Raw genomic sequence first — 20673 nt, 5'->3', positions numbered from 1 at the left:
AAATATAACTTAATGAAACATTCACACATGTGCACATACATGGTGAACAGTGGAGATGGAACAAAAGGAAAGGAGAAGACAAGGAAGAAGATCTAGAAGCACAATGTATCCTAAATTCAGACCAAAGACACGGGCAACTCAAATTCTAGAGGCAGAGTTCCCCACTCCATAGTGTTTGGGGCTGGGCCATTCACCTATTTATTCATTGAACATTCATGAGTGTTTTTCATAAGGCAGGCTGGGTGTTAGATGTTCAGACACAGGAATCAGCCCTGTCGTCAAGGAGTTCTGATACTGGTCGGGGAGAAAGAGAAGTAATCAGACTATTAGTCATGCTGAGTCATGGTGATAACACCTGTAGAGGATGTTATGGGAGCACAGAGGAGAGGCTGTCAACCCAGCCTGCAGAGAAGATGTTCCTGTGACAGGTAATGCTGGCCTCTCTCTGCTGCCCCCAACTCCCCTATTATCACTCCCTTCTCTCAACGCTTTCCTGCTGGCAAAAGGATCTGAGCATCTTCCCATGCTGTTGTCCCTGCAGAGCAGCTGCAGGAGCCCCAAGTCACCATGAAGTCTGTGAAGGTGTCTGAGAACTTCTCCTGTAACATCACTCTAATGTGCTCCGTGAAGGGGGCAGAGAAAAGTGTTCTGTACAGCTGGACCCCAAGGGACCCCCATGCTTCTGAGTCCAATGGAGCTTCCATTCTTACCATCTCCCGAAAGCCCTGTGACCCAGACCTGCCATACACCTGCACAGCCCAGAACCCCATCAGCCAGAGCAGCTCCCTCCCTGTCCACGTTGGGCAGTTCTGTACAGGTACCTGGCTCCAGTTTGGCCCTTGAGGGAATTCCAGAAACAATATGAGCAGCTGTAGAGTCTAAACCCTAGGATCCTGGTCGGACACACAGCGGGTGGGGAAGCAAGAGGATAGGCCCAAAAACCCCTTATTCTCTACTCTCAGGGGCCTGAGAGAGGCTGGCAGGACTTGGGAAAGCCCAGAACACTGTGATATTCTAAGGTTAGAGCAAGGGAGGAGAAGACAATATGGATACAGGAATCCGGATTGGTCTTTGCTTGGGTGGAGGTGTTTCCGGGTACTCTCAGAAGGGCAGAGAGGGGACATGAGAGTCCAAGTATTCAGTGGGCAGAGGCCAGTGGAACAGGTGGTCATGGGGAAGTAGCAGGCATGCCCCTCAGAGGAGGAGGCCAGGAGGAAGAGGAAGAGGAGGAGGGACTTCAGTCCCCTCAGTCCCCTTTAGGATGCCTGCGGGCCAAGGGAGTAGGACAGTGACTGAAGCTGCAATGTCTCATCTGTGACCCCAGATCCAGGAGCCTCCAGAGGAGAAACAATGGGGGAGACTGTGGTAGGGGTCCTGGGAGAGCCAGTCACCCTGCCACTGGCACTGCCAGCCTGCCAGGACACAGAAAAGGTTGTCTGGTTGTTTAACACATCCATTATCAGCAAAGAGAGGGAAGAAGCAGCAATGGCAGATCCACTCATTAAATCCAGGGATCCTTACAAGAACAGGGTGTGGGTCTCCAGCCAGGACTGCTCCCTGAAGATCGGCCAGCTGAAGATAGAGGATGCCGGCCCCTACCATGCCTACGTGTGCTCGGAGGCCTCCAGAGTCACCAGCATGACACATGTCACCCTGCTCATCTACCGTAAGTCTCTGGGCAGGGAACCCATCACCAGATTCCTTCTCTGAAAGCTTTCTCCTCTGCTGCCTTCTCCACCTGCCGCTTCTCCAAGGGTCTTCCCTCATACTGAAATGCCTCAGACCACTAGGACAGCTGCTCAGTTCACACCAGTTGATTCACAGGAGGAAAACTCATGACTAGCTGCTGGACAAGTCTACCTGCCAAAGTGCCCCTGGCTCTAGGCTGCCAGTTAGGCTTCCACCACCCAACTTTAGGTGCTTGCCCCGGTCCTTCTGCATTGAGTGTCAGAATGGACTAGGAGGCCAGGCGCAGTGGCTCACACCTGTAATCCCAGTACTTTGGGAGGCTGAGGCAGGTGGATCACCTGAGGTCAGGAATTTGAGACCAGCCTGGCCAACACGGTGAAACCCCGTCTCTATTAAAAACACAAAAATTAGCTGGGTGTGGTGGTGGGTACCTGTAATCCCAGCTACTCCGGAGGCTGAGGCAGGAAAATCGCTCGAACCCCAAGGGGTGGAGGTTTCAGTAAGCCGAGATCGTGCCACTTCACTCCAGCCTGAAAGAAAGAGCGAGACTCCATCTAAAAAAAAAAAAAAAAAAAAAAAAAAAAAAAAAAAAAAAAAAAAAAAACAAAGGGACTAGGAACTCACCAACCTGCATTTTTAAATTTTTGAGATGGAGTCATGCTCTGTCACCCAGGCTGGAGTACAGTGGCACGATCTCAGCTCACTGCAACCTCTGACTACCGGGTTCAAGGGATTCTCCTGCCTCAGCCTCTCAAGTAGCTGGGACTACAGGCACACGCCACCATACCCAGCTAATTTTTGTACTTTTAGTAGAGATAGGGTTTTGCCATGTTGGCCAGGCAAGTCTCGAACTCCTGACCTCAGGTGATCCGCTGCCTCAGCCTCCCAAAGTGCTGGGATTACAGGCATGAGCCATGGCACCTGGCCCCAACCTGCATTTTTATAAACTATTATCATTTTGAATAAGGCCAGAGTTGGCTGGGGTGAAATCAGAGAAGACTGAGGAGAAGCCCTTGGTGTCCAAAGGCACTGTGGCCTCCAAGAAGGTGAACCACTCAGTTCCCCTGGGCATGAGGAACAGAATTTGCATTCTACCTCCACAGCGCTGGGCCTCACAGGAGCTTGGCTTGGCAATTTGCATGGTTTAAGTTTACCGGTTCCTTCACTTGTGCCATTCAGACATGGTCAGCATACCCCCTGCCTGAGTTTGTCAGTGTCTAGGTATCTGTGAAGAGTGACCATCATGGTTTTGTTAAAATATGCAGCAAGTCAGCCAAGTCCATGCCTATTGCCCACAGTGCCTCAAATATAAAGGAACCCACAAGGTTAAGTAAAAATAAGAATAAACAGGAAACAAATAGAGTCAGTCTTATTGTTTCTTTTAAAGTTGCTAACATTTATTGAGCATTTACTCTGTGTCAGGTACAGCACTCACCTCTCTGCATCCCTTAACTCACATACGTAAACAAATCAGCCTCAAAGGCAAGCCTTGAAGGGTCTTCACAGCACATGGAAGTGTTGCGCTCATCTGTGTTGATTGGTTTGCTTGCTTTCACAGTTGTAACTAACTGTATAGAATGAGGCTGTATCTTTCTTTCTTCACTTTTCATCATTTCCCTTGTTTCTCACCTGAGCATCAAGAGGCAAAGAGGTGTGTCTGAGATGTCACAAGTAGTGAGGAAAATGCCAGGTATACTCCAAAATTCCTGTGGCTCCTGGAGGCAGTTTGCCGGCAGTATCAACACTCAGCTTCATGAATATATTTTCAATGAATGAAGACAGGTGACTGCTCAGGTGGCAGGCCTGATTCCACATGGAGTCTGCCTCTCTCCTCACAGGGAGGCTGAGGAAGCCCAAAATCACGTGGAGCCTCAGGCACAGTGAGGATGGCATCTGCAGGATCAGCCTGACCTGCTCCGTGGAGGATGGGGGAAACACCGTCACGTACACATGGACCCCGCTGCAGAAGGAAGCTGTTGTGTCCCAAGGGGGATCACACCTCAATGTCTCATGGAGAAGTAGTGAAAATCATCCCAACCTCACATGCACAGCCAGCAACCCTGTCAGCAACAGTTCCCACCAGTTTCTTTCTGAGAGCATCTGTTCAGGTTTCTCTCCATCTCTATTTACTCAGGTCACAAGGCCTTGGGGCTTCCAAGAGTTTGCATCCTGACTGATTATTTATGAAGTGCAGTGACAGGCTGTGGGTGAGAGCCCTTTAGAGTGGCATGCTTCCACAGATATATAAGAGTCACACATGTGATTTTAATGTTCTAATAGCCACATTAGAAAAAGCAAGAAGAAATAGATAAAGTTATTTTAATAATATGTTTTATTTAACTGAATATATCCAAAATATCATTATTTCAATGTGTATTCAATACAAAAAAAATTCATTAGACACTACATTTTATTTTGTACTAAGTCTTTGAGAGCCAGTATGTATTTTATACTTACAGCACGTCTCGATTCCAATGCTAAATTTTCACTGAAAGTCTTTAATGTATATTCAGACTTTGTAAAATTTAGTTGAAAAAATAGATTTATGCACCCAAGTTATTCCAAGCATACTTACCAGTTTTTCAAGAAGGAATTGAGTAGCCATTTTTAAATTTAAACTAAAACTAAATAAAAGAAGCAATTTGATGTCTCAGTAATACTAGCCACACTTCAAGGGCTTATGCATAGCTTGTGGCTACCATATTGAACAGCACAGAGTTAGAGGCTTGTGGAGAAAAGCTGATAGGAAGCTGATATGGAAAGGGATGTGGACCAGAAAGGAACAAAGGCTATGTGAGTGGGAGCTAGAAAAGAAGCCCCAGTGGCCCTTACTAAATGCCAAGCACTATTCTAGGCCTTCAGGCATTTTTGCACAATCTTCACAACAATCCTACAGAGTAGATATTCTCATTTTTCCCCTTTATATGGATAAAGAAACTGAGGCTCAGAAAAGATAAGGGACTTATCCAAGGTCACACCATAAAAGCTGGTTTCGAACCCTGAGCTCTATCTTCTGCTCTTCCGTAGAAGGAAGCAGAAAAAAGGTACGGTCTACCCAGGATCTGACAATGTCGGGTCAGATTGTGTCTGACAGACAGATCTAAAGTCCAGCTTAACAGGAATCTGGAACTCCCCTCATATCATTTACAGAGGGGCAGTGTAACGTGGCGATTAAGGGCGCTGTAGGATCTGCACTCGAACCTCAGGTCAGACACTTGAAACTCTGTGACACTGGGCAAGCCGTAAACCTCTCTACCCAGGGACTGTCTGCCTCAGGTACTGCTATAACCTCTTGCCTAGAGTAATGCTTGCTCGAAAAATGGTTGTAAAATGAATGAAAAGAAAGACTTTCTGCAATGTCATGGATTTTAAGGGGCAGGTAGGATGGCCATCATGTTCTGTCCATTGTTTGCTCCAGTGTGTCTTGTCATTATTTGTATTAACATCACTCATTTCCTCTTCAAAGGACCTGAGAGAAACACGAAACTTTGGATTGGGTTGTTCCTGATGGTTTGCCTTCTGTGCATTGGGATCTTCAGCTGGTGCATTTGGAAGCAAAAAGGACAGTGTGAGTTTCCGAGATCAATGTTGTCCGCCAGCGCTAGGCCATTTCTCTGGGACTTGTGGAGGCTTCTCTGCCCTCACACAATCCCGTGCTACCCCTCCCTGCCAGCATTTTATTTATCCTCAGAGCAATGGGGTAGGGGTGTCAGTTGGGACTCTTTACTTACAAATAATTGAAGCCCAGTTCAAACTAGCTTAGACAAAAAAAAAAAAAAAAAAAAAAAGGCATGTGGGGGCAGGGAGAGTGATTTATTATTTTTTCACTTAAATAATCAATCTGTGGGGAAGGCAGGGATAGAGCTGGCATAATGGAGAAATGTCACCAGAGACTCAAAGGCACCAGAGCTCTCCACCTTTCATCTCTACTGTGTATTTTGAGTCAGCTTAACTCTCCTACTACAGCCAGCTGAGGGGAGGGGTGGGAGCGAGGGGAGGAGTGTACCACAACACAACAGCTGGCAGCTCCAGACCCACACATACTAATAGCTCTGACACCAGACAGGGAAGAAAATGTGCTTCCCTCTAACTCCAATTTAAAGAATGTCAGAAATAGCTCTGATTGGCCCAAGTTAAGGTCATGTGGCTGCTGCTTGGACCAGTTTCTATAGCTAAGAAGATACACTATTATGATTGACAGCTCCTCTGGAATCCCAGTATTGGAGTGGAAATGAAGTAGTTGCCAAAAAGAGCAGAATGGGTAGAACACATGAGGTCCCTGGAATAATTACTGAATTGCGGCAAACTACTCTGATCAGTGGCTATGGCAGAGGAGCTCTCCCTTCTGAGGGATGGCAGGAAGCTCCAGAGCCTCGACTTCTGCAGAAAGTAGCCCTAGACTCTGGCCACCCCTTCCTACGGTCCTGGCTTCTCATCAGGGTTCATCCTCCTTCCTGAAGCCTCTTCCCTCTCTATGTCCCAGAAGTCTCTCCCCTTCTCATTTGACTCTCACAGAATGAAAGACACCTCTCACCTCACAGCCCTCTTGATAAACCTTGTCTAACTTGGTTTCTCAGGTTCAATCCCAGCCTTCTGTTCCAGCCAAGCTGAGGCCCCAGCGGATACACCAGGTAACATCACCCATGACACAGGCTATGGGGTTTCTGGTCCAAATGGAAGTTCTAAAGTCTTGCTGCTCAAAGTGTGGTCTGCTGGCCAGCAATGTGGGCATCACCCAGGAAGCTTGTTAGAAATGCAAAATCTGACCAGGCATCATGGCTCACACCTGTAATCCCAGCACTTTGGGAGGCTGAGGCAGGTAGATCACTAGAGGCCAGGAGTTCAAGACCAGCCTGGCCAACAAAGTGAAACCCTGTTTCTACTAAAAATAGAAAAAATTAGCTGGGCATGGTGGTGCACGCATGTAATCCCAGCTACTCGGGAGGCTGACGCATGAGAATCTATTTAACCTGGGAGGTGGAGGTTGCAGTCAGCCGAGATCATGCCACTGCACTACAGTCTGGGCAAAGGGCAAGACTGTCTCAAAAAAAAAAAAAAAAGAAAGAGAAAAAGGGAGGAAGGAAGGAAGGAAAGAAGGAAGGGAGGGAGGGAGAGAATCTTGGGCATCATCCCAGAATACTGATTCCAAACCTGTATTTTAACAAGATCCATAAGTGATTTATATGCCCACTGAAGTTTGAAAAGGAAGGTAGCATAGAAACAAAAGCCAAGACAGACTCCTTAGAGATGGTCACCAGAGCTAGGAGAGGCAGTCTGTCCCCTAAGGTCTCTAGGGTTAACCGTCACCATTTGAATGTGGCCTACAATGAGGATGGAGTTATTGTCTCCATTCTGAGAACAGAGAAACAAAGGCCAGGTGGAACAGTAAATCTGTGGTAGAAAAAAATTTAAAACTTAATTAAAATTAAACCCCAGGAGACTGTACAACACCTATTACCTAAGAGCATTGTGGGAAATGGAACTGCTCTGACAGGTTTTAGTGTGGGGACCTGAGATGCCTGCCCTTACTCCCCCACTCCCATGCCACAGTGTCCTAAATTTTCACCTTAAACTCTGGAGCTCTGGAGTGCTAAGGAATCCCCAACCCATGCTCACTCTAACAAAATCCTGCTTTTAAAAAAAAAAAAAAAAAAAAACTGTATGTCACTCTTCATGGCGGGGATTCCCCATGGAGATGGAATCAGAGGCAGGACTGGGCAGGAAGCATGTGACGATATGGGCTTTTCTGATGGAAACGCATAACCAAGAGACAGGGGGCAAGGAAGGGAATTATGCTGGACTATGAAGCTCCCCATCGGCTCCCTCCTCACTACTGGCAGGACAGAGCCCTAGTGTCCCCCAGCCTGAACCCTCCTTCCTTGGGCAGAGGGTAAAGAGATGTTGGGGCCGCCACCTCCTCCCTACCTCTTCTCTCTCCCCCAGAACCCTTCTTGAACCTCCAAGGCCTGCTTCTTTAACCTCTCCAAGGTCTCCTCTTCCCTAGATCCACTGCCACTGCCTTAGTTCATGTTGTCACCAATTTGTTGTTTAATTGAATAGTTTTTTTTTTTTAATTCAAAAGTCAGACTGGGCACAGTGGCTCACGCCTGTAATCCCAATACTTTGGGAGGCTGAGGCAGGTCGATCACCTGAGGTCAGGAGTTCAAGACCAGCCTGGCCAACATGGTGAAACCCTGTCTCTACTAAAAATATAAAAATTAGCCAGGCATGGTGGCACACACCTGTAATCCCAGCTACTTTGGAGGCTGAGGCAGGATAATCACCCGGAAGGTGGAGGTTGCAGTGAGCTGAGACTGCACCATTGCACTCCAACCTTGGCAAAAATAGTGAAACTTTGCTCAAAAAAAAAAAAAAAAAAAAAAAGACATATATTCACATGGCATACAGTTAAAAGTAGCTCTCTTTCCAAATTCCAATCTCCAGGTTCTAAGTCTCTCCCCCAAGAGACAACCACTGCTGAGATTTCTACAGACCTGAATCCTTTCAGAAACTTTTAATGCATTTGCAGGTTTCATACTTATTTGTGTGGGGAGGGTGCTCCTTTAACTTCACATATGGGAGCAATCTGTAACACTTTTCTAAACCTTGTTTTTTGATCTTAACAGTACATCCCAGCAATATTAACATTTGTAGATTAAAACTGATTCCCATTTATTCCATTCTACACATTTGTTTAACTAATTTACTTTACCAGTCCTTATTAACAGACATTCTCATTCCTTGTTACTTTTTTCCTAAAATATGCTAATAGTTTCTTTACAGACTATTCCCTCTCATCACTTTGCCAAGCTCAACTCTGACTTCTCTAAAACCCTCAATAGCCCCTAATGGCCTTTGTCTGTTCAAAAGGCAATATAACCAAGTGGTCAAGTGTATGGGTTCTGATAGGATAATCCTGTGCTCAAACCCTAGCTCTCCTCCTTATGAATCCCTAAGCCTCAGTTTCCTTACCTTCCAAAATGAAGGTATCTACCTATTTTCACTCAGTATTGAGCGAAAGACAAAGAGGGGCCAGCCGGGAGAGGGCAGGATTGAGCAGCGGTTAAGAGCATCAGGGACAAGACTACTTATGTTCAAATCCTGGCCCTACCACTTACTCGGGCAAATACTTAATCTTTACGTGCCCGGGTTTCCTCATCTACAAAAAATAAATACGGATAGTTATTGTCTACGCTTCATGGGGTTTTATGCAGACTAAATAAACCTATTCATGAAAAGCATTTAGAACTGTGCCTGCACACAGTAGGCACTTACTATATATGAGGATCAGGTCAAATTGAAGGGGCTATGTTGTCTGAGATATAAACCCTGGGTTTGTCCTCACCTGCCAGGAAAGTTTAGGACACAGACACACACAAGGAGTTTAGGAGCGGAGGTTTAACAAGTAGAAGAAAAGAAAAAGAGAAACAGTTTCCTCCATAGAGAAAGGGGTCTCAGAGGGGTGGGGACCGGTTGCTGGTGAATGCGCTGAGTTCTATAGTCCAGTCTGAGGAGGCGATGTCTGATTTACCTGGGGCTCACAGACTGGTTCCATAAGGTATGACGTTTACGTAGTGCCTGGGGAAGGCTGGTTGCCCCACCCTAATCTTCTTATGCAAATGGATTTTCCAGTTTACCGGCATCATCTTATCTGCTCCTTTCAATACACGTGGCTGGCAGGGAAGGGAAGATGGAGCCGCCATTTTGAAAATGTCTAGTCCTTAGTCCCTTCTGGTGTTCACCCATGCAAGCTCCCAGCTTGCAGGCTGCTTTTTGTTAGAAAATGATTTGGGACTGCTTTTCAATAAAAAGAAAAGCCTGACCAAGGACTCCCATACCGTTACTATCTGCCTAAGTAATTTCTTCTTAACTGCTGTATCAAAATGGGCTACTTCATGTGCCCCACAGGCAGAGTTGACATCCACCCAGTGTGCCATGACAGCGTTCACAGCATATCCACCCAGTGGGCCACACCGGCCCTCACAGCGTGTCCACCATGCCAGTGTTCACAGGTGCCCATGCTGATTGCCTAAGCCCTGACCATTGCAATTGTTAAGTATTTTTAATATCATCCTTTTGGAAAAGGAGACTGCTCTGGGCTTTACCCCTGCCTCTAATCATGCTGCTCCCTCCTTCACCTAGAATACCCTTCCACTTATCGAAATATTAAATCCCTGTTCAAGACCCACCTCAATTCTGCCACTTTCATGAGTTCCTCTCTGTTTCTCTAACCAGAGTCATCTCCTCTCAACTCTGCACTTTCCTCATACGTTCCATAGGATACTTGGCAAAGCTGGCCTTACGTTACTGATTTACACATGCACCTGACTCCCCAGCTAGACGGGGTGCTCCTCCAGGACCAGGTCTAGTTTACCTTTGTGTTTGCCCAGAGTACCTGTAATGATGCTTGGCATGGTTTATCCCACAGGGCCAGAGAGTTGCTAAAGTCTATCACATGTCATATTTAATATTTATAAAATGAATGAATAAATGAATGCTTGAAAGGAAGGAGGAAGGGAGAGTGGAATGGACCTCCTGAGGGAAGACAGGAAAAAACAATCTCCTTTGGTTCTCTAGGCCTCATCTAATGCAGGCATCAGAGCAGGCCAGGGCCTTGCAGCAAAGCAAGAGAGAGGTGGGGTTGGCATACTTTTATCAGCCCTGCACAATGTGTTCCAGAAACCACAACTGGCCACACGCTATACTCTGTGCTCTCCCAAGGGTATGAGAAGCTGGATACTCCCCTCAGGCCTGCCAGGCAACAGCCTACGCCCACCTCAGACAGCAGCTCTGACAGCAACATCACAACTGAGGAGGATGAGGACAGGCCCGAGGTGCACAAGCCCATCAGTGGAAGAGACGAGGTGTATGACCAGGTCACTCAGGAGGGCGCTGGACATCACCCAGCCCCTGAGGGCCAAGCAGACTATGATCCCGTCACTCCATATGTCACAGAAGTTGAGTCTGTGGTTGGAGAGAACACCGTGTATGCACAAGTGGTCAACTTACAGGTGAGCCCTTCTGATCAATACACCTTCCTCTTCCTCCCATGTCTAGCGGCATCTGAGATCCTGGATGACTAGTTCCTCCAAACTGGGGGCTGGGGCCTGAAAACAGGACTGGGGCATACAGGCAGGGACTCCTGGCTGTGTCCATGTTTACCAAACCTTGGGATCCTGTGGAATGAGGGACTTGTCCCTCAGCTCTCATTCTTGGGCCACTAATAAGGAAGGTGTTGGAGAACCACAGGCACCATCCCCACTGCACTAAGGCAGCTCCCACCCTGTGTGTGAGATGGGAAGCCGGGGGGTATCCCCTCTCCTCAAGGGTTGAGGGTAAAACTGAAAAGCTCTCATGTGGTCACTAGGGCTCATCTGCTGTTGGTCTGTTACAGGGAAAGACCCCAGTTTCTCAGAAGGAAGAGAGCTCAGCCACAATCTACTGCTCCATACGGAAACCTCAGATGGTGAGAACAACATTCTCTGTATCCCAAGGCCCACAGAGTTAGGAACTATTCCTTAGACCCTTTGAACTGAAAATCCTAGATTCCCATGGCTAAGGATCTTAAATTCTACCCACTATGCACCCCTCAGATACATTCCATGGTCAACAGAGATGCATAAACAAATATTCCTGACATCTGTGTGACCAAAGGCTGAACATTTCTAATTGATTTAATAATATCTCATGTTGGTTATTTTTAACACTGACCTGAATGACAGCTTATAAACTCAAACAAGGTAGGGTCTTTATAGTTTTCTAAATCTATCTCTAACCCTAATCCTAATCTACCTAAATGGCAACTTCTCAAAACCATTGAAAATTAGCTAACAGTTTAACAACAAGAATTTTTGGAAAATATGCCACCACCTACAGTATGTTAGTTTTATTCTAGTGTTTAAAAAAATCCCGGCCGGGCGCGGTGGCTCACACCTGTAATCCCAGCACTTTGGGAGGCCAAGGCGGGTGGATCACAAAGTCAGGAGATGGAGACCATCCTGGCTAACATGGTGAAACTCCGTCTCTACTAAAAATACAAAAAAATTAGCCAGGCGTGGTGGCAGGCACCTGTAGTCCCAACTACTCGGAGGCTGAGGCAGGAGAATGGCGTGAACCCGGGAGGCAGAGGCATGAACCTGGGAGGCAGAGCTTGCAGTGAGCCAAGATCGTCCCACTGCACTCCAGCCTGGGCAACAGAGCGAGACTCCGTCTCAAAAAAAAAGAAAAAAAAATCCCAGCCTGGGCAACATGGTGAAACCCTGTCTTTATAAAAAGTTCAAAAAAGATTACCCAGGCCTGTGGTGGTACACACCTGTAGTCCCGGCTACTTAGGACACGGAAGTGGGAGGACCACTTGAGCCGGGGAGTTCGAGGCTGCAGTGAGCCAAGATCATGCCACTGAAATCTAGTCTGGGTGACAGAGTGAGACCATGTCTTTAAAAAAAAAAAATCCCTTACAGGTAGAATTTATCATTAAATAATCATAATGATAATAATAACTAACTTGCTTTTATATGTATTGCAAATACAATACCTTGATACACATTCTTCTCTGATCTTTGTAATACTTCTAGAAAAGTGTTGTCATCCACATTTTATAGCCGAAGAAACTGAGATTCAAGGAAGTTAATTTTGCCTAAGGTCACAAAGATAGTAGTTGGAAGTTCCAATATTAAGAACCATGAGGCGTTTTAATATCATCCTGAGTAATCTTAAATAATTCACCTTGATCTGACTGTCCACTCCATTTTCACTTTCCTGAAAACATCGGGTCCATTCATACTTTTGCTTTCAAATCTCCCCCAAATTCCCTCCCTATAAATATTCAAAAAAATATTTTTTAAAAAACTCTTGGCTGGGCGTGGTGGCTCATGCCTGTAATCCCAGCACTTTGGGAGGCCGAGGCAGGTGGATCACCTGAGGTCAGGAGTTCAAGACCAGCCTGGCCAACATGGTGAAACTCCATCTCTACTAAAAATATAAAAATTATCTGAGTGTGGTGGCAGGCACCTGTAATCCCAGCTACTCAGGAGGCTGAGGCAGGAGAATTGCTTGAACCCAGGAGGTGGAGCTTGCAGTGAGCGGAGATCACACCATTGCACTCCAGCCTGGACAACAAGATCGAAACTCCATCTCACCCACCCCACTCCACGCAATCAAAAATCATTCTATAACTTTGACTCTCCAGAACTTAACTGCTAATAGCCTACGGTTGACCAGAAGCCTTACCAAAAACATAAACATTCGATTAACATGTATTTTGCATGTTGTGTGTATTATACACTGTATTCTTACAATAAAGTGAGCTAGAGAAAAGAAATTATTAAGAAAATCATAAGGAAGATAAAACGTTTACTATTCATTAAGTGGAATTGGATCATTGTAAAGGTCTTCATCCTCACCTTCACATTGAGTAGGCTGAGGAGGAAGAGGAAGGGTTGGTCTTGCTCTCTCAAGAGTGGTAGAGGTAAAAGAGGTAGAGGAGGTAAAAGGGGAGGCAAGAGAGGCAGGCACACTCAGTGTGATGTTTATTGAAAAAAAAATCCACATGTAAGTAGCCATGCAGTTCAAACATATGTTGCACTTATGCCTGCTGTTCCATTATTGGAACACTAAGCATGTAGGAGTTATTTATATTCTACTGCTCAAGATCATCACCAAGGTCTGATTTTTCACTCATGCATAAATTCAAAAAATTGCAACCTCCTGCATAAATGGGTTAAGGTTACTTGACTACTTAATAAATTGTATGCACAGTTCCTAAGGGTTTTTCAGACGCTGAACTGGGGGGATATCACTGCACTGTGGTAAAGAGGAAACACTTCATGAAAAAGGAATTTGGGTTGGGCCTTAAAAGATGGATAGAATTTGCTCAGTAAACACTTGTTGGGATGTGTGGTTTGGTTCAACCATTATCCATCTTATCCTGACTTCTAGACAGTAGTCTAATGCTTAGCCAGCTAGAGACTTTGCCTTGGAACCTAAGGCCAAATCTGTGCTGTTCACTGCATTCCCAGAGCTGCTTTCTACTCCGGCCTAGCCCTTTGTGTCTGGGTCAATACCGGTCAAACTTAAAGTCATGAACGTCAGTCCCTGCTCTGAGTTTCAGAATGACCACCACATGTCTGGTCAGTCCTGCAAGGCACCCACACTACCCTGGAGACTGAGACCCCTGAAACCACCTCACCTACAGTGTAAGTGGAAATCATTGCATTTCCTGAGCCAAACTCTTGACAACTATATCCTTTGTCTTCAGAATTGTCAGGACCAGGAATTCTGGTTTTGGATCTCTGAAGGCCATTATTGCCTACTTGTTCCGGAAATTCTCAAACCTACTTTAGTTCTTATTTCTGATATACCTCTCTGTACAACATCTCAAAGGTTTATGCTATCCCCAAGCTGTTGCTGGTACCCAACCTCCCGCTCCTCTGGGTCAGCGCAGAGTTTATCTGCTCTTTAGAGCCTTCCCTGAACACTCTCAGACAGGGCAGCCTAAGAACCCTTGGAACAGCTTGGGGACTAATGGTCTGGACCATTACTTTGGAACTTAACCTCTGCCATCTAAATTATCTTCATATAAATGTTTGTTTTGTTTCTCCAGCTAGGGCAGAGATTGGAATCATTTGACAGTAGCTTCTTGAGGGCAAGCCACTTCATTGTCATTTTTTTATCCCCTGGATTTGCTGCACTAAACTGTCTTGTATTGGCCTTGCAGAGAGTCCAGCCCACAGCCTTTCCTATTAGGAGCCTCCATAAATGCTTGGTATCAGTCTGGTTGATTGTGCCATCCCTGGGCCAGCACATATCACTCTACTTCTGTAGGATGGACCGGTCATAGCCTGGCCTTGCCTTCCTCTTTCATCAGCCTCACTCTTCCAAGGCTTTATTAACCATATTCTTTCGTGGATTTTTGGCTCACAGGTGGTGCCGCCACCACAACAGAATGATCTTCAGATTCCTGAAAGTCCTACCTATGAAAATTTCACCTGAAAGGAAAAGCAGCTGCTGCCTCTCTCCTGGGACCGTGGGGTTGGAAAGTTAGCTGGACCTCGTGGGGCCTGGGCTCGCAGACAGAAGCACCTCAGAATTTCCTTCAGTGCCTCAGAGATGCCTGGGTGTGGCCCCTCCCCCTCCTTCACACCCTCAAGGCCTCCCAAACCCATTAATAGTTCAGACACAGGCTCCTTCTTGGAGCCTATGGGCTTCAGATGTCTTTGCCCCATTTGTCACCTCGCACACTTATAGCGTTTCCTCCTCAAAATTCTACCAAGACTGGTCAAATGTTGCTGAGGGGCCTGGACCAGCTGTCCTTTACACCACCTTCTCAACACTGCTGAAATGAACCCAAGAGAATTGTCACACATGACACAAGATGTACATAATATCATGCTCACTGCAGTGTTATTTAAAATAAAAGGCAGGAAATAACCTAAATGTCCATTCATTCAGTGAGAATCCAGTTACATATATGATTATATACCCATGCAACGGCAAACCCTGCCACTTGGAAAGCAAGCAAGGACTAATAGGTGCTAATATGGAATGGGCTGTAAGATACATTACGGAGTGGAAAAAACAAAGTTCAGGACCATGTGTATTGTATGCTACCAGTTGGATTTACAAAAAAATGTATGTTGGCCAGGCACGGTGGCTCATGCCTGTAACCCCAGCACTTTGGGAGGCCGAGGTGGGCAGATCACTTGAGGTCAGGAGTTCAAGACCAGCCTGGTCAACATAGTGAAACCCCATCTCTAATAAAAATACAAAAAAACAATTAGCTGGGCATGGTGGTGTGTGCCTGTAATCTCGGCTACTTGGGAGGCTGAGGCAGGAGAATCACTTGAACCCAGGAGGCGGAAGTTGCAGTAAGCAGAGATCACGCCACTGCATTCCACCCTTAGCAACAGAGCGAGAGTTTATCTCAAGAAAAAAAAAGAAAAAAGAAAGAGAAAGAAAGGAAGGAAGGAAGGAAAGAAGAAAGAAAGAAGAAAGAAAGAAAGAAAGAAAGAAAGAAAGAAAGAAAGAAAGAAAGAAAGAAAGAAAGAAAGAAAGAAAAAGAAAGAAAAGAAAGAAAGAAAGAAAGAGAGAAAGAAAGAAAGAATGTAAGTCTACATGCTTACATAGGCATGGAAAAGCTATGGAAAGAAATACAAAAAACATTACTGGCTGCCTCTGGGGAGGAACTGGGAATCTCAATTTGGGAAAGAGACATTTTTTACTGCACAATTTTTTGTACTGCTGGATTTTTTTAAAACCATATGTGTGTATTACTCTTTTGTTATTTTGTAAAGGTGCTTAAAATGCCTGTTTCAAATAAGCCTCCCATATTTACCCAAAAGAACTTCCCTCTTTATTGTCCAGTCTGGACACAGAATACCCACAGTATCTCTCTCCAAGACTGTGGCCACAGCCCTCTCCTCTGCCTGTAAGATGCACTATACTTGACTTATATTCATGGTACTCTAGTGTACCTTTCTGTTACCATCACCTTGCAGCCCATCTAGGTCCTTTAATTGTGTGCTGCCTCTGTCATGCTCTCCTGCACATGAGCCTGAACTCAGTATGGCTTCTGTCACCTGCAGTGGGTACTCCCAGGAGTTCAGGCAGTGCTTCATACACAGCAGGAGCTTAATTACTGCTTGTTCATTGACTGGCTTGTTGCATGGATAATTATCTTTGTGAGGCATTGTCATGGAAGCTCAACAATCAGACACGTAACATGATGTTGTACATCTTTCTTTCTAGAATACAGCATCTTCAAAAGCCCTGACCCCATAGGGTCTCTTCTGCTCCTTAAATAAATCTGGCCAGTTCAAGATCTATGCAGGACACATGAAAGGCCAGCAGCAGTCAATGGTCAGAGTCCCTGGTGTTCATCTGGACTGTTTCTGAACCCCGTCATTTCCTGCTGCCTCTACTCACTAAACTCCTTGACTCTGCAGCTCAACTCCCAGTACCTGCCTTGGACCCCCAGGCTCTTTCTGAATATATTTCCCTGGTTTTTAAGCTTCTCACTTGCTTTAAGATGTGGTCTGTTCACACTTCTCTCCAGGAGGAAGCCAGCCTGGCCAGCAGCACAGTCTCAGGGGAAAGCAATCCTGCAGGGTGTGACCAAGTGCGTGTCTTGGCTCTCCTTCACAAGACGGAATAGCCCCTAGTGTCTGGTTCTCTGCTGTCCCAGTGTGAACAAGGCTGAAGGACACTGCCAGCTCACCAGGAAGTGAGACCCTCTACAGCAGTATTCAAACAGACATGTGTTTGTGGATGGCCAACAAGTGCCCTTTGGCTGCTATAGAGAATAAAAATGCAGGGTATGGAGAGGATACATAAATTTAATTCAGGCAAGGAATTCAGACTGCATCTGCATGATATCACAGTTTTATATGAAACTCCTATGTTAGATACAGGGTAGGACAATTGAAGAACCAGGCTTTGTGCAGTATCATCTGTTGGGATCTCTGAGTAAGTCCTCTCCCAGTTCACCCTTGTCGCTTTCCTGGGCTCAGCCAGAGTCGCAGCCCTGCTCCCCACAGCCTTGTTGAAATGTCTGGCCTGATGACTCAGGGAACCCAGCATAGTGTCTAGATTCCAACTGCCTCATTCTCAGCCCTCAGCTGCCTGAGCCCTCCCTTCAATGTGCATCCTGGGGAACACTCATCAGGACTCAGAACTTAAATAGAACATGGTTTCTGAGAGATCTCTTCCTCTGGGAAGCCACTTCTATGAAGAAGCCAAATGGATTTCTAACAATGTGTCTTCATAAATCAAACATCATACCATGGACAAAGCTGGTCTCAACACCCAGTTATCAGGTCAGCATGTGCTCTGGGTGATTTTTCTACTCAGAGATAGGCTTGCTTTGCACCCTCTACTCTCCCTTCAGCCCACTCGCCCTGGTGGCCAACTGGCCACAGGTAAAGTTGTGAGATGTAGGGGGAAAGTTTTTTCTCTGCAATTGAGTAAAGCCCAGGACCTGGCCCCCACCCCCATGCAGAACCTGCCAGCCAGTTCACAGCCAGACAGTCCAGGCTTTCAGAGGAGGGCTGTTTCTTCTTCCCCTGAGCCACCATTATCATTCCTTCCTCTTGCTTTGGAAGACGGGCCTGGGCCGGGGAGAGTCTAGAAATGCAGTCAACCCAGATAGGGGAGAAAAGGAAACAAGTGACAGCTTGAAAATCAGGTGAAGGGAATCTCGATGCTAATAACATCACTTACATAACACTTTCTAGATTACAAATACTTGGAATGTGGCCTTTTGTGAACAACCTAACTCCTCCACCCATTCATGTCTGATCTGTAAATTAGAATATATTATTTAACAGCCTTGCTCTTTTCATGGTTGTTAGACATCATTTTCAAAACAAAAAACAGAACAAGAACAAATTTCCATATCCTCTCCAGACTAGGAACTGTTCTATAGAGACTCCTGTGCCATCATCCACTGTGCCGATTCCCAAAGCAGATGCTTATGTGCAAGAAAGGTGAGAATTGCTGCAGCAACTAGGAATAAACATCAAAGTTCTCCAGCTCTTTGCGGCTCAATCGAGCAGGGTTCTGGGCTTTAGGTTGACTCTTTCCAATCTGCAAAAGAAAAGGAGAAACTTCAGACCCTTCCACTGGGAGGTCCTTATCACAATCTTGTGAGGTATGACTTGCCATCCCCATTTTACAGATTTAAAAAATGAAACTCAGAGTGATAAAACAAATTACTCAGGATCCACGACTAGTGTGAAGTGCAGGAGGGACTTGAATCTAGTTCTTCTGGGTCCAATTCCAGTACTCTCTTAACCACGTATGCTTTTTCATGACCTCACAAGCTACCTGGGTCTACACAGTGCCCTCTATGACCCTAAGATGTCCAGTTGGCTTTAATGTTGGGTGATAGCTGAAGTGCCAGGAATTCCAGCAGGCAGCCACCCACCCCTCCCTTGTGACCAATGGCAGCATCTTTATTGGACCACAGGTGGGGAGGCTCAGGTGTAGTATGAGGCTAATGAGTGGGGGGGAGGTTGGGGGATGCTCTCCATGCCTTAATTTCTCTGAATATAAATGGAAAGTATAATTATACCTATCTTGCAGCATTCTGTGAGGATTAAATAAAATAATCCATGTGAAGACACTGGCAGGCTACCTTATCCATAATAAACCCCCAAGAAATATTGAGTCCCTCCTTTCCAGTCCCTAAATGCTCTGATGGGAATCAGTTCAACCACCAGGTTCAGTGGTCATCTCTGAATAGTGTTGACCCCTGCAGAAGATTAAGCTCACCTATGTCCTGGAATGGCTCCCAAAGACTTGCTAATTTTAGAAAATCATTTAAAGTCCTTTATCTTCCCCTCTCTGACTCCTCCTCCAAACACTCTTGGAAAGGAGAGATGTCCAGTTTGTGGCCCACAGCCTGGGAACTAGCTCGGGGACGGCCCTGATTTAGAACCCAAGCTGCCCAGTAAGTATCATATCTAAACACGCAATATGATCTTGGGTCAGACCCTCACTCTCCTTGGCCTTCAGTGTCTTCATCTCTAAAACAAAGACTTGCATTAGAAGATCTCTTAAATTCCCTACAACTCTGAGACTGTGTGAATGACCTTTTCCTAAGTGTACCCTTTCATGGCTAGATTTCAGGGCTACACCACAGACAGTAAACCCATTGAGGAGTTCCAGAATCTTACCACTTCATAGATAGTGCTATTGAAGGAAGGACTGTGGTTCCTCTTCCTGGATCCAGACTAGAAATTCAGAAGGTAAAGAATGCTTAATTTTGAGATAAGTGCTCTCCCACTCCCAAGTGATGTGAGAGGTCCCAAAAGAGACTCAGGGCCCAGAAAAATTCTGAGGCACTCTCAGCCAGAAAATGAATAGAATCTGTCACCCTAGGAGCAAACAGTGGTGTTTATGGTCTCCAGGGAAGACACAATATATACAGTATTTGCCTATAATGTGATATTTCTGAACCAAAATCAGAATTTACTCTTCCATACCCACATACACCTAAAACCCATACACATATATGTGTGTGTGTGTATATATACACACATATATATACCCACGTATATATACGTGTATATATACACGTATATGTGTATACGTATATATGTATATACGTGTGCATATATACGTGTATATATGTGTATATACGTATATATATGTGTGTATATACGTATATATATACGTGTATATACGTATATATATACGTGTATATACGTATATATATACGTGTATATATGTATATACGTATATATGTATATATGTATATATGTATATACATGTATATATACATATATACACATTCCCAGAGCACACACATATACACGTATATATATACACGTATATATATACGTGTGTATATATACACGACACGTGTATATATATGTGTGTATATGTATACGTGTATATATGTTTATATACACGTGTATATATATACGTGTGTATATATATGTATATACACATTCCCAGAGCACACACACATACACATACACATACACATACACATACACATACACACATATCCCTCAGGCAATCCTAATGCAAATACTGCCCCAAACCATGTATCTCTTCAACGCATGGCATACACACACCCTTACTGTAAACAATCCAGGCATATAAATAATTGCCAACCCAAGGACACTAGAGTTCAGAGGCATGTTAAGTAGCATATAGAGTTTACATACACCAAAGCATGTGAACATGGTGCCTGTGAACATCTATATGGCCTTATATTGTAGCATACAATTAAAAATAAATCTCTCTTATGATGGGATCCAAGTAGGTTGAATGGCTTATTGGAAGGAGGTTGAATGAGAAGTCTGAAAATCTGTCCTAAACCCCTTCAAACCTGTGATCCCTGACCTGCATGGACTTCCACAGTTGTGTGGACTCCCAAATTCCCATACTACCATGTTAAGGCTTTCTGGCTTCATACTGTGGCTCCAGCCTTGGGAACACCACTCTTCCCATCCCCTTCCATACAAGAGAAAAACAATG

General features: G+C 45.3%; 2 protein-coding genes across 8 annotated transcripts in view; one reads left to right on the top strand and one right to left on the bottom strand.

Annotated features, from left to right (window-relative positions):
- Nucleotides 1–17009, top strand: part of LY9 (lymphocyte antigen 9) — a 33924-nt gene extending 16915 nt beyond the window's left edge. Inside the window, exons 3-10 of one of the 7 annotated variants that reach the window (XM_054447930.1) lie at nt 542–817; nt 1325–1666; nt 3528–3797; nt 5156–5257; nt 6267–6320; nt 10369–10700; nt 11084–11155; nt 14611–17007. In XM_054447930.1, coding sequence (XP_054303905.1) covers nt 542–817; nt 1325–1666; nt 3528–3797; nt 5156–5257; nt 6267–6320; nt 10369–10700; nt 11084–11155; nt 14611–14679 — 1517 coding nt within the window. In that variant the 3' untranslated portion in view covers nt 14680–17007. Of the gene's footprint in view, nt 1–541; nt 818–1324; nt 1667–3527; nt 3798–5155; nt 5258–6266; nt 6321–10368; nt 10701–11083; nt 11156–14610 lie in introns of all 7 variants that reach the window. The other 6 variants (XM_054447946.2, XM_054447937.2, XM_054447955.2 and 3 more) reach the window with 6 other exon arrangements.
- Nucleotides 17004–20673, bottom strand: part of CD244 (CD244 molecule) — a 33312-nt gene continuing 29642 nt past the window's right edge. The window contains exons 8-9 of the mRNA XM_054447974.1: nt 19362–19418; nt 17004–18270 (exon numbers count right to left, since the gene is read on the bottom strand). Coding sequence (XP_054303949.1) covers nt 18190–18270; nt 19362–19418 — 138 coding nt within the window. The 3' untranslated portion in view covers nt 17004–18189. The remainder of the gene's footprint in view (nt 18271–19361; nt 19419–20673) is intronic.

Source organism: Pongo pygmaeus, chromosome 1 (genome assembly GCF_028885625.2).
Source record: "Pongo pygmaeus isolate AG05252 chromosome 1, NHGRI_mPonPyg2-v2.0_pri, whole genome shotgun sequence".
In the NCBI taxonomy this organism is placed as follows: Eukaryota; Metazoa; Chordata; class Mammalia; order Primates; family Hominidae; genus Pongo; species Pongo pygmaeus.
Note: the sequence above shows the minus strand (reverse complement) of the source record. Positions and strands in the feature narration are given on the sequence as shown.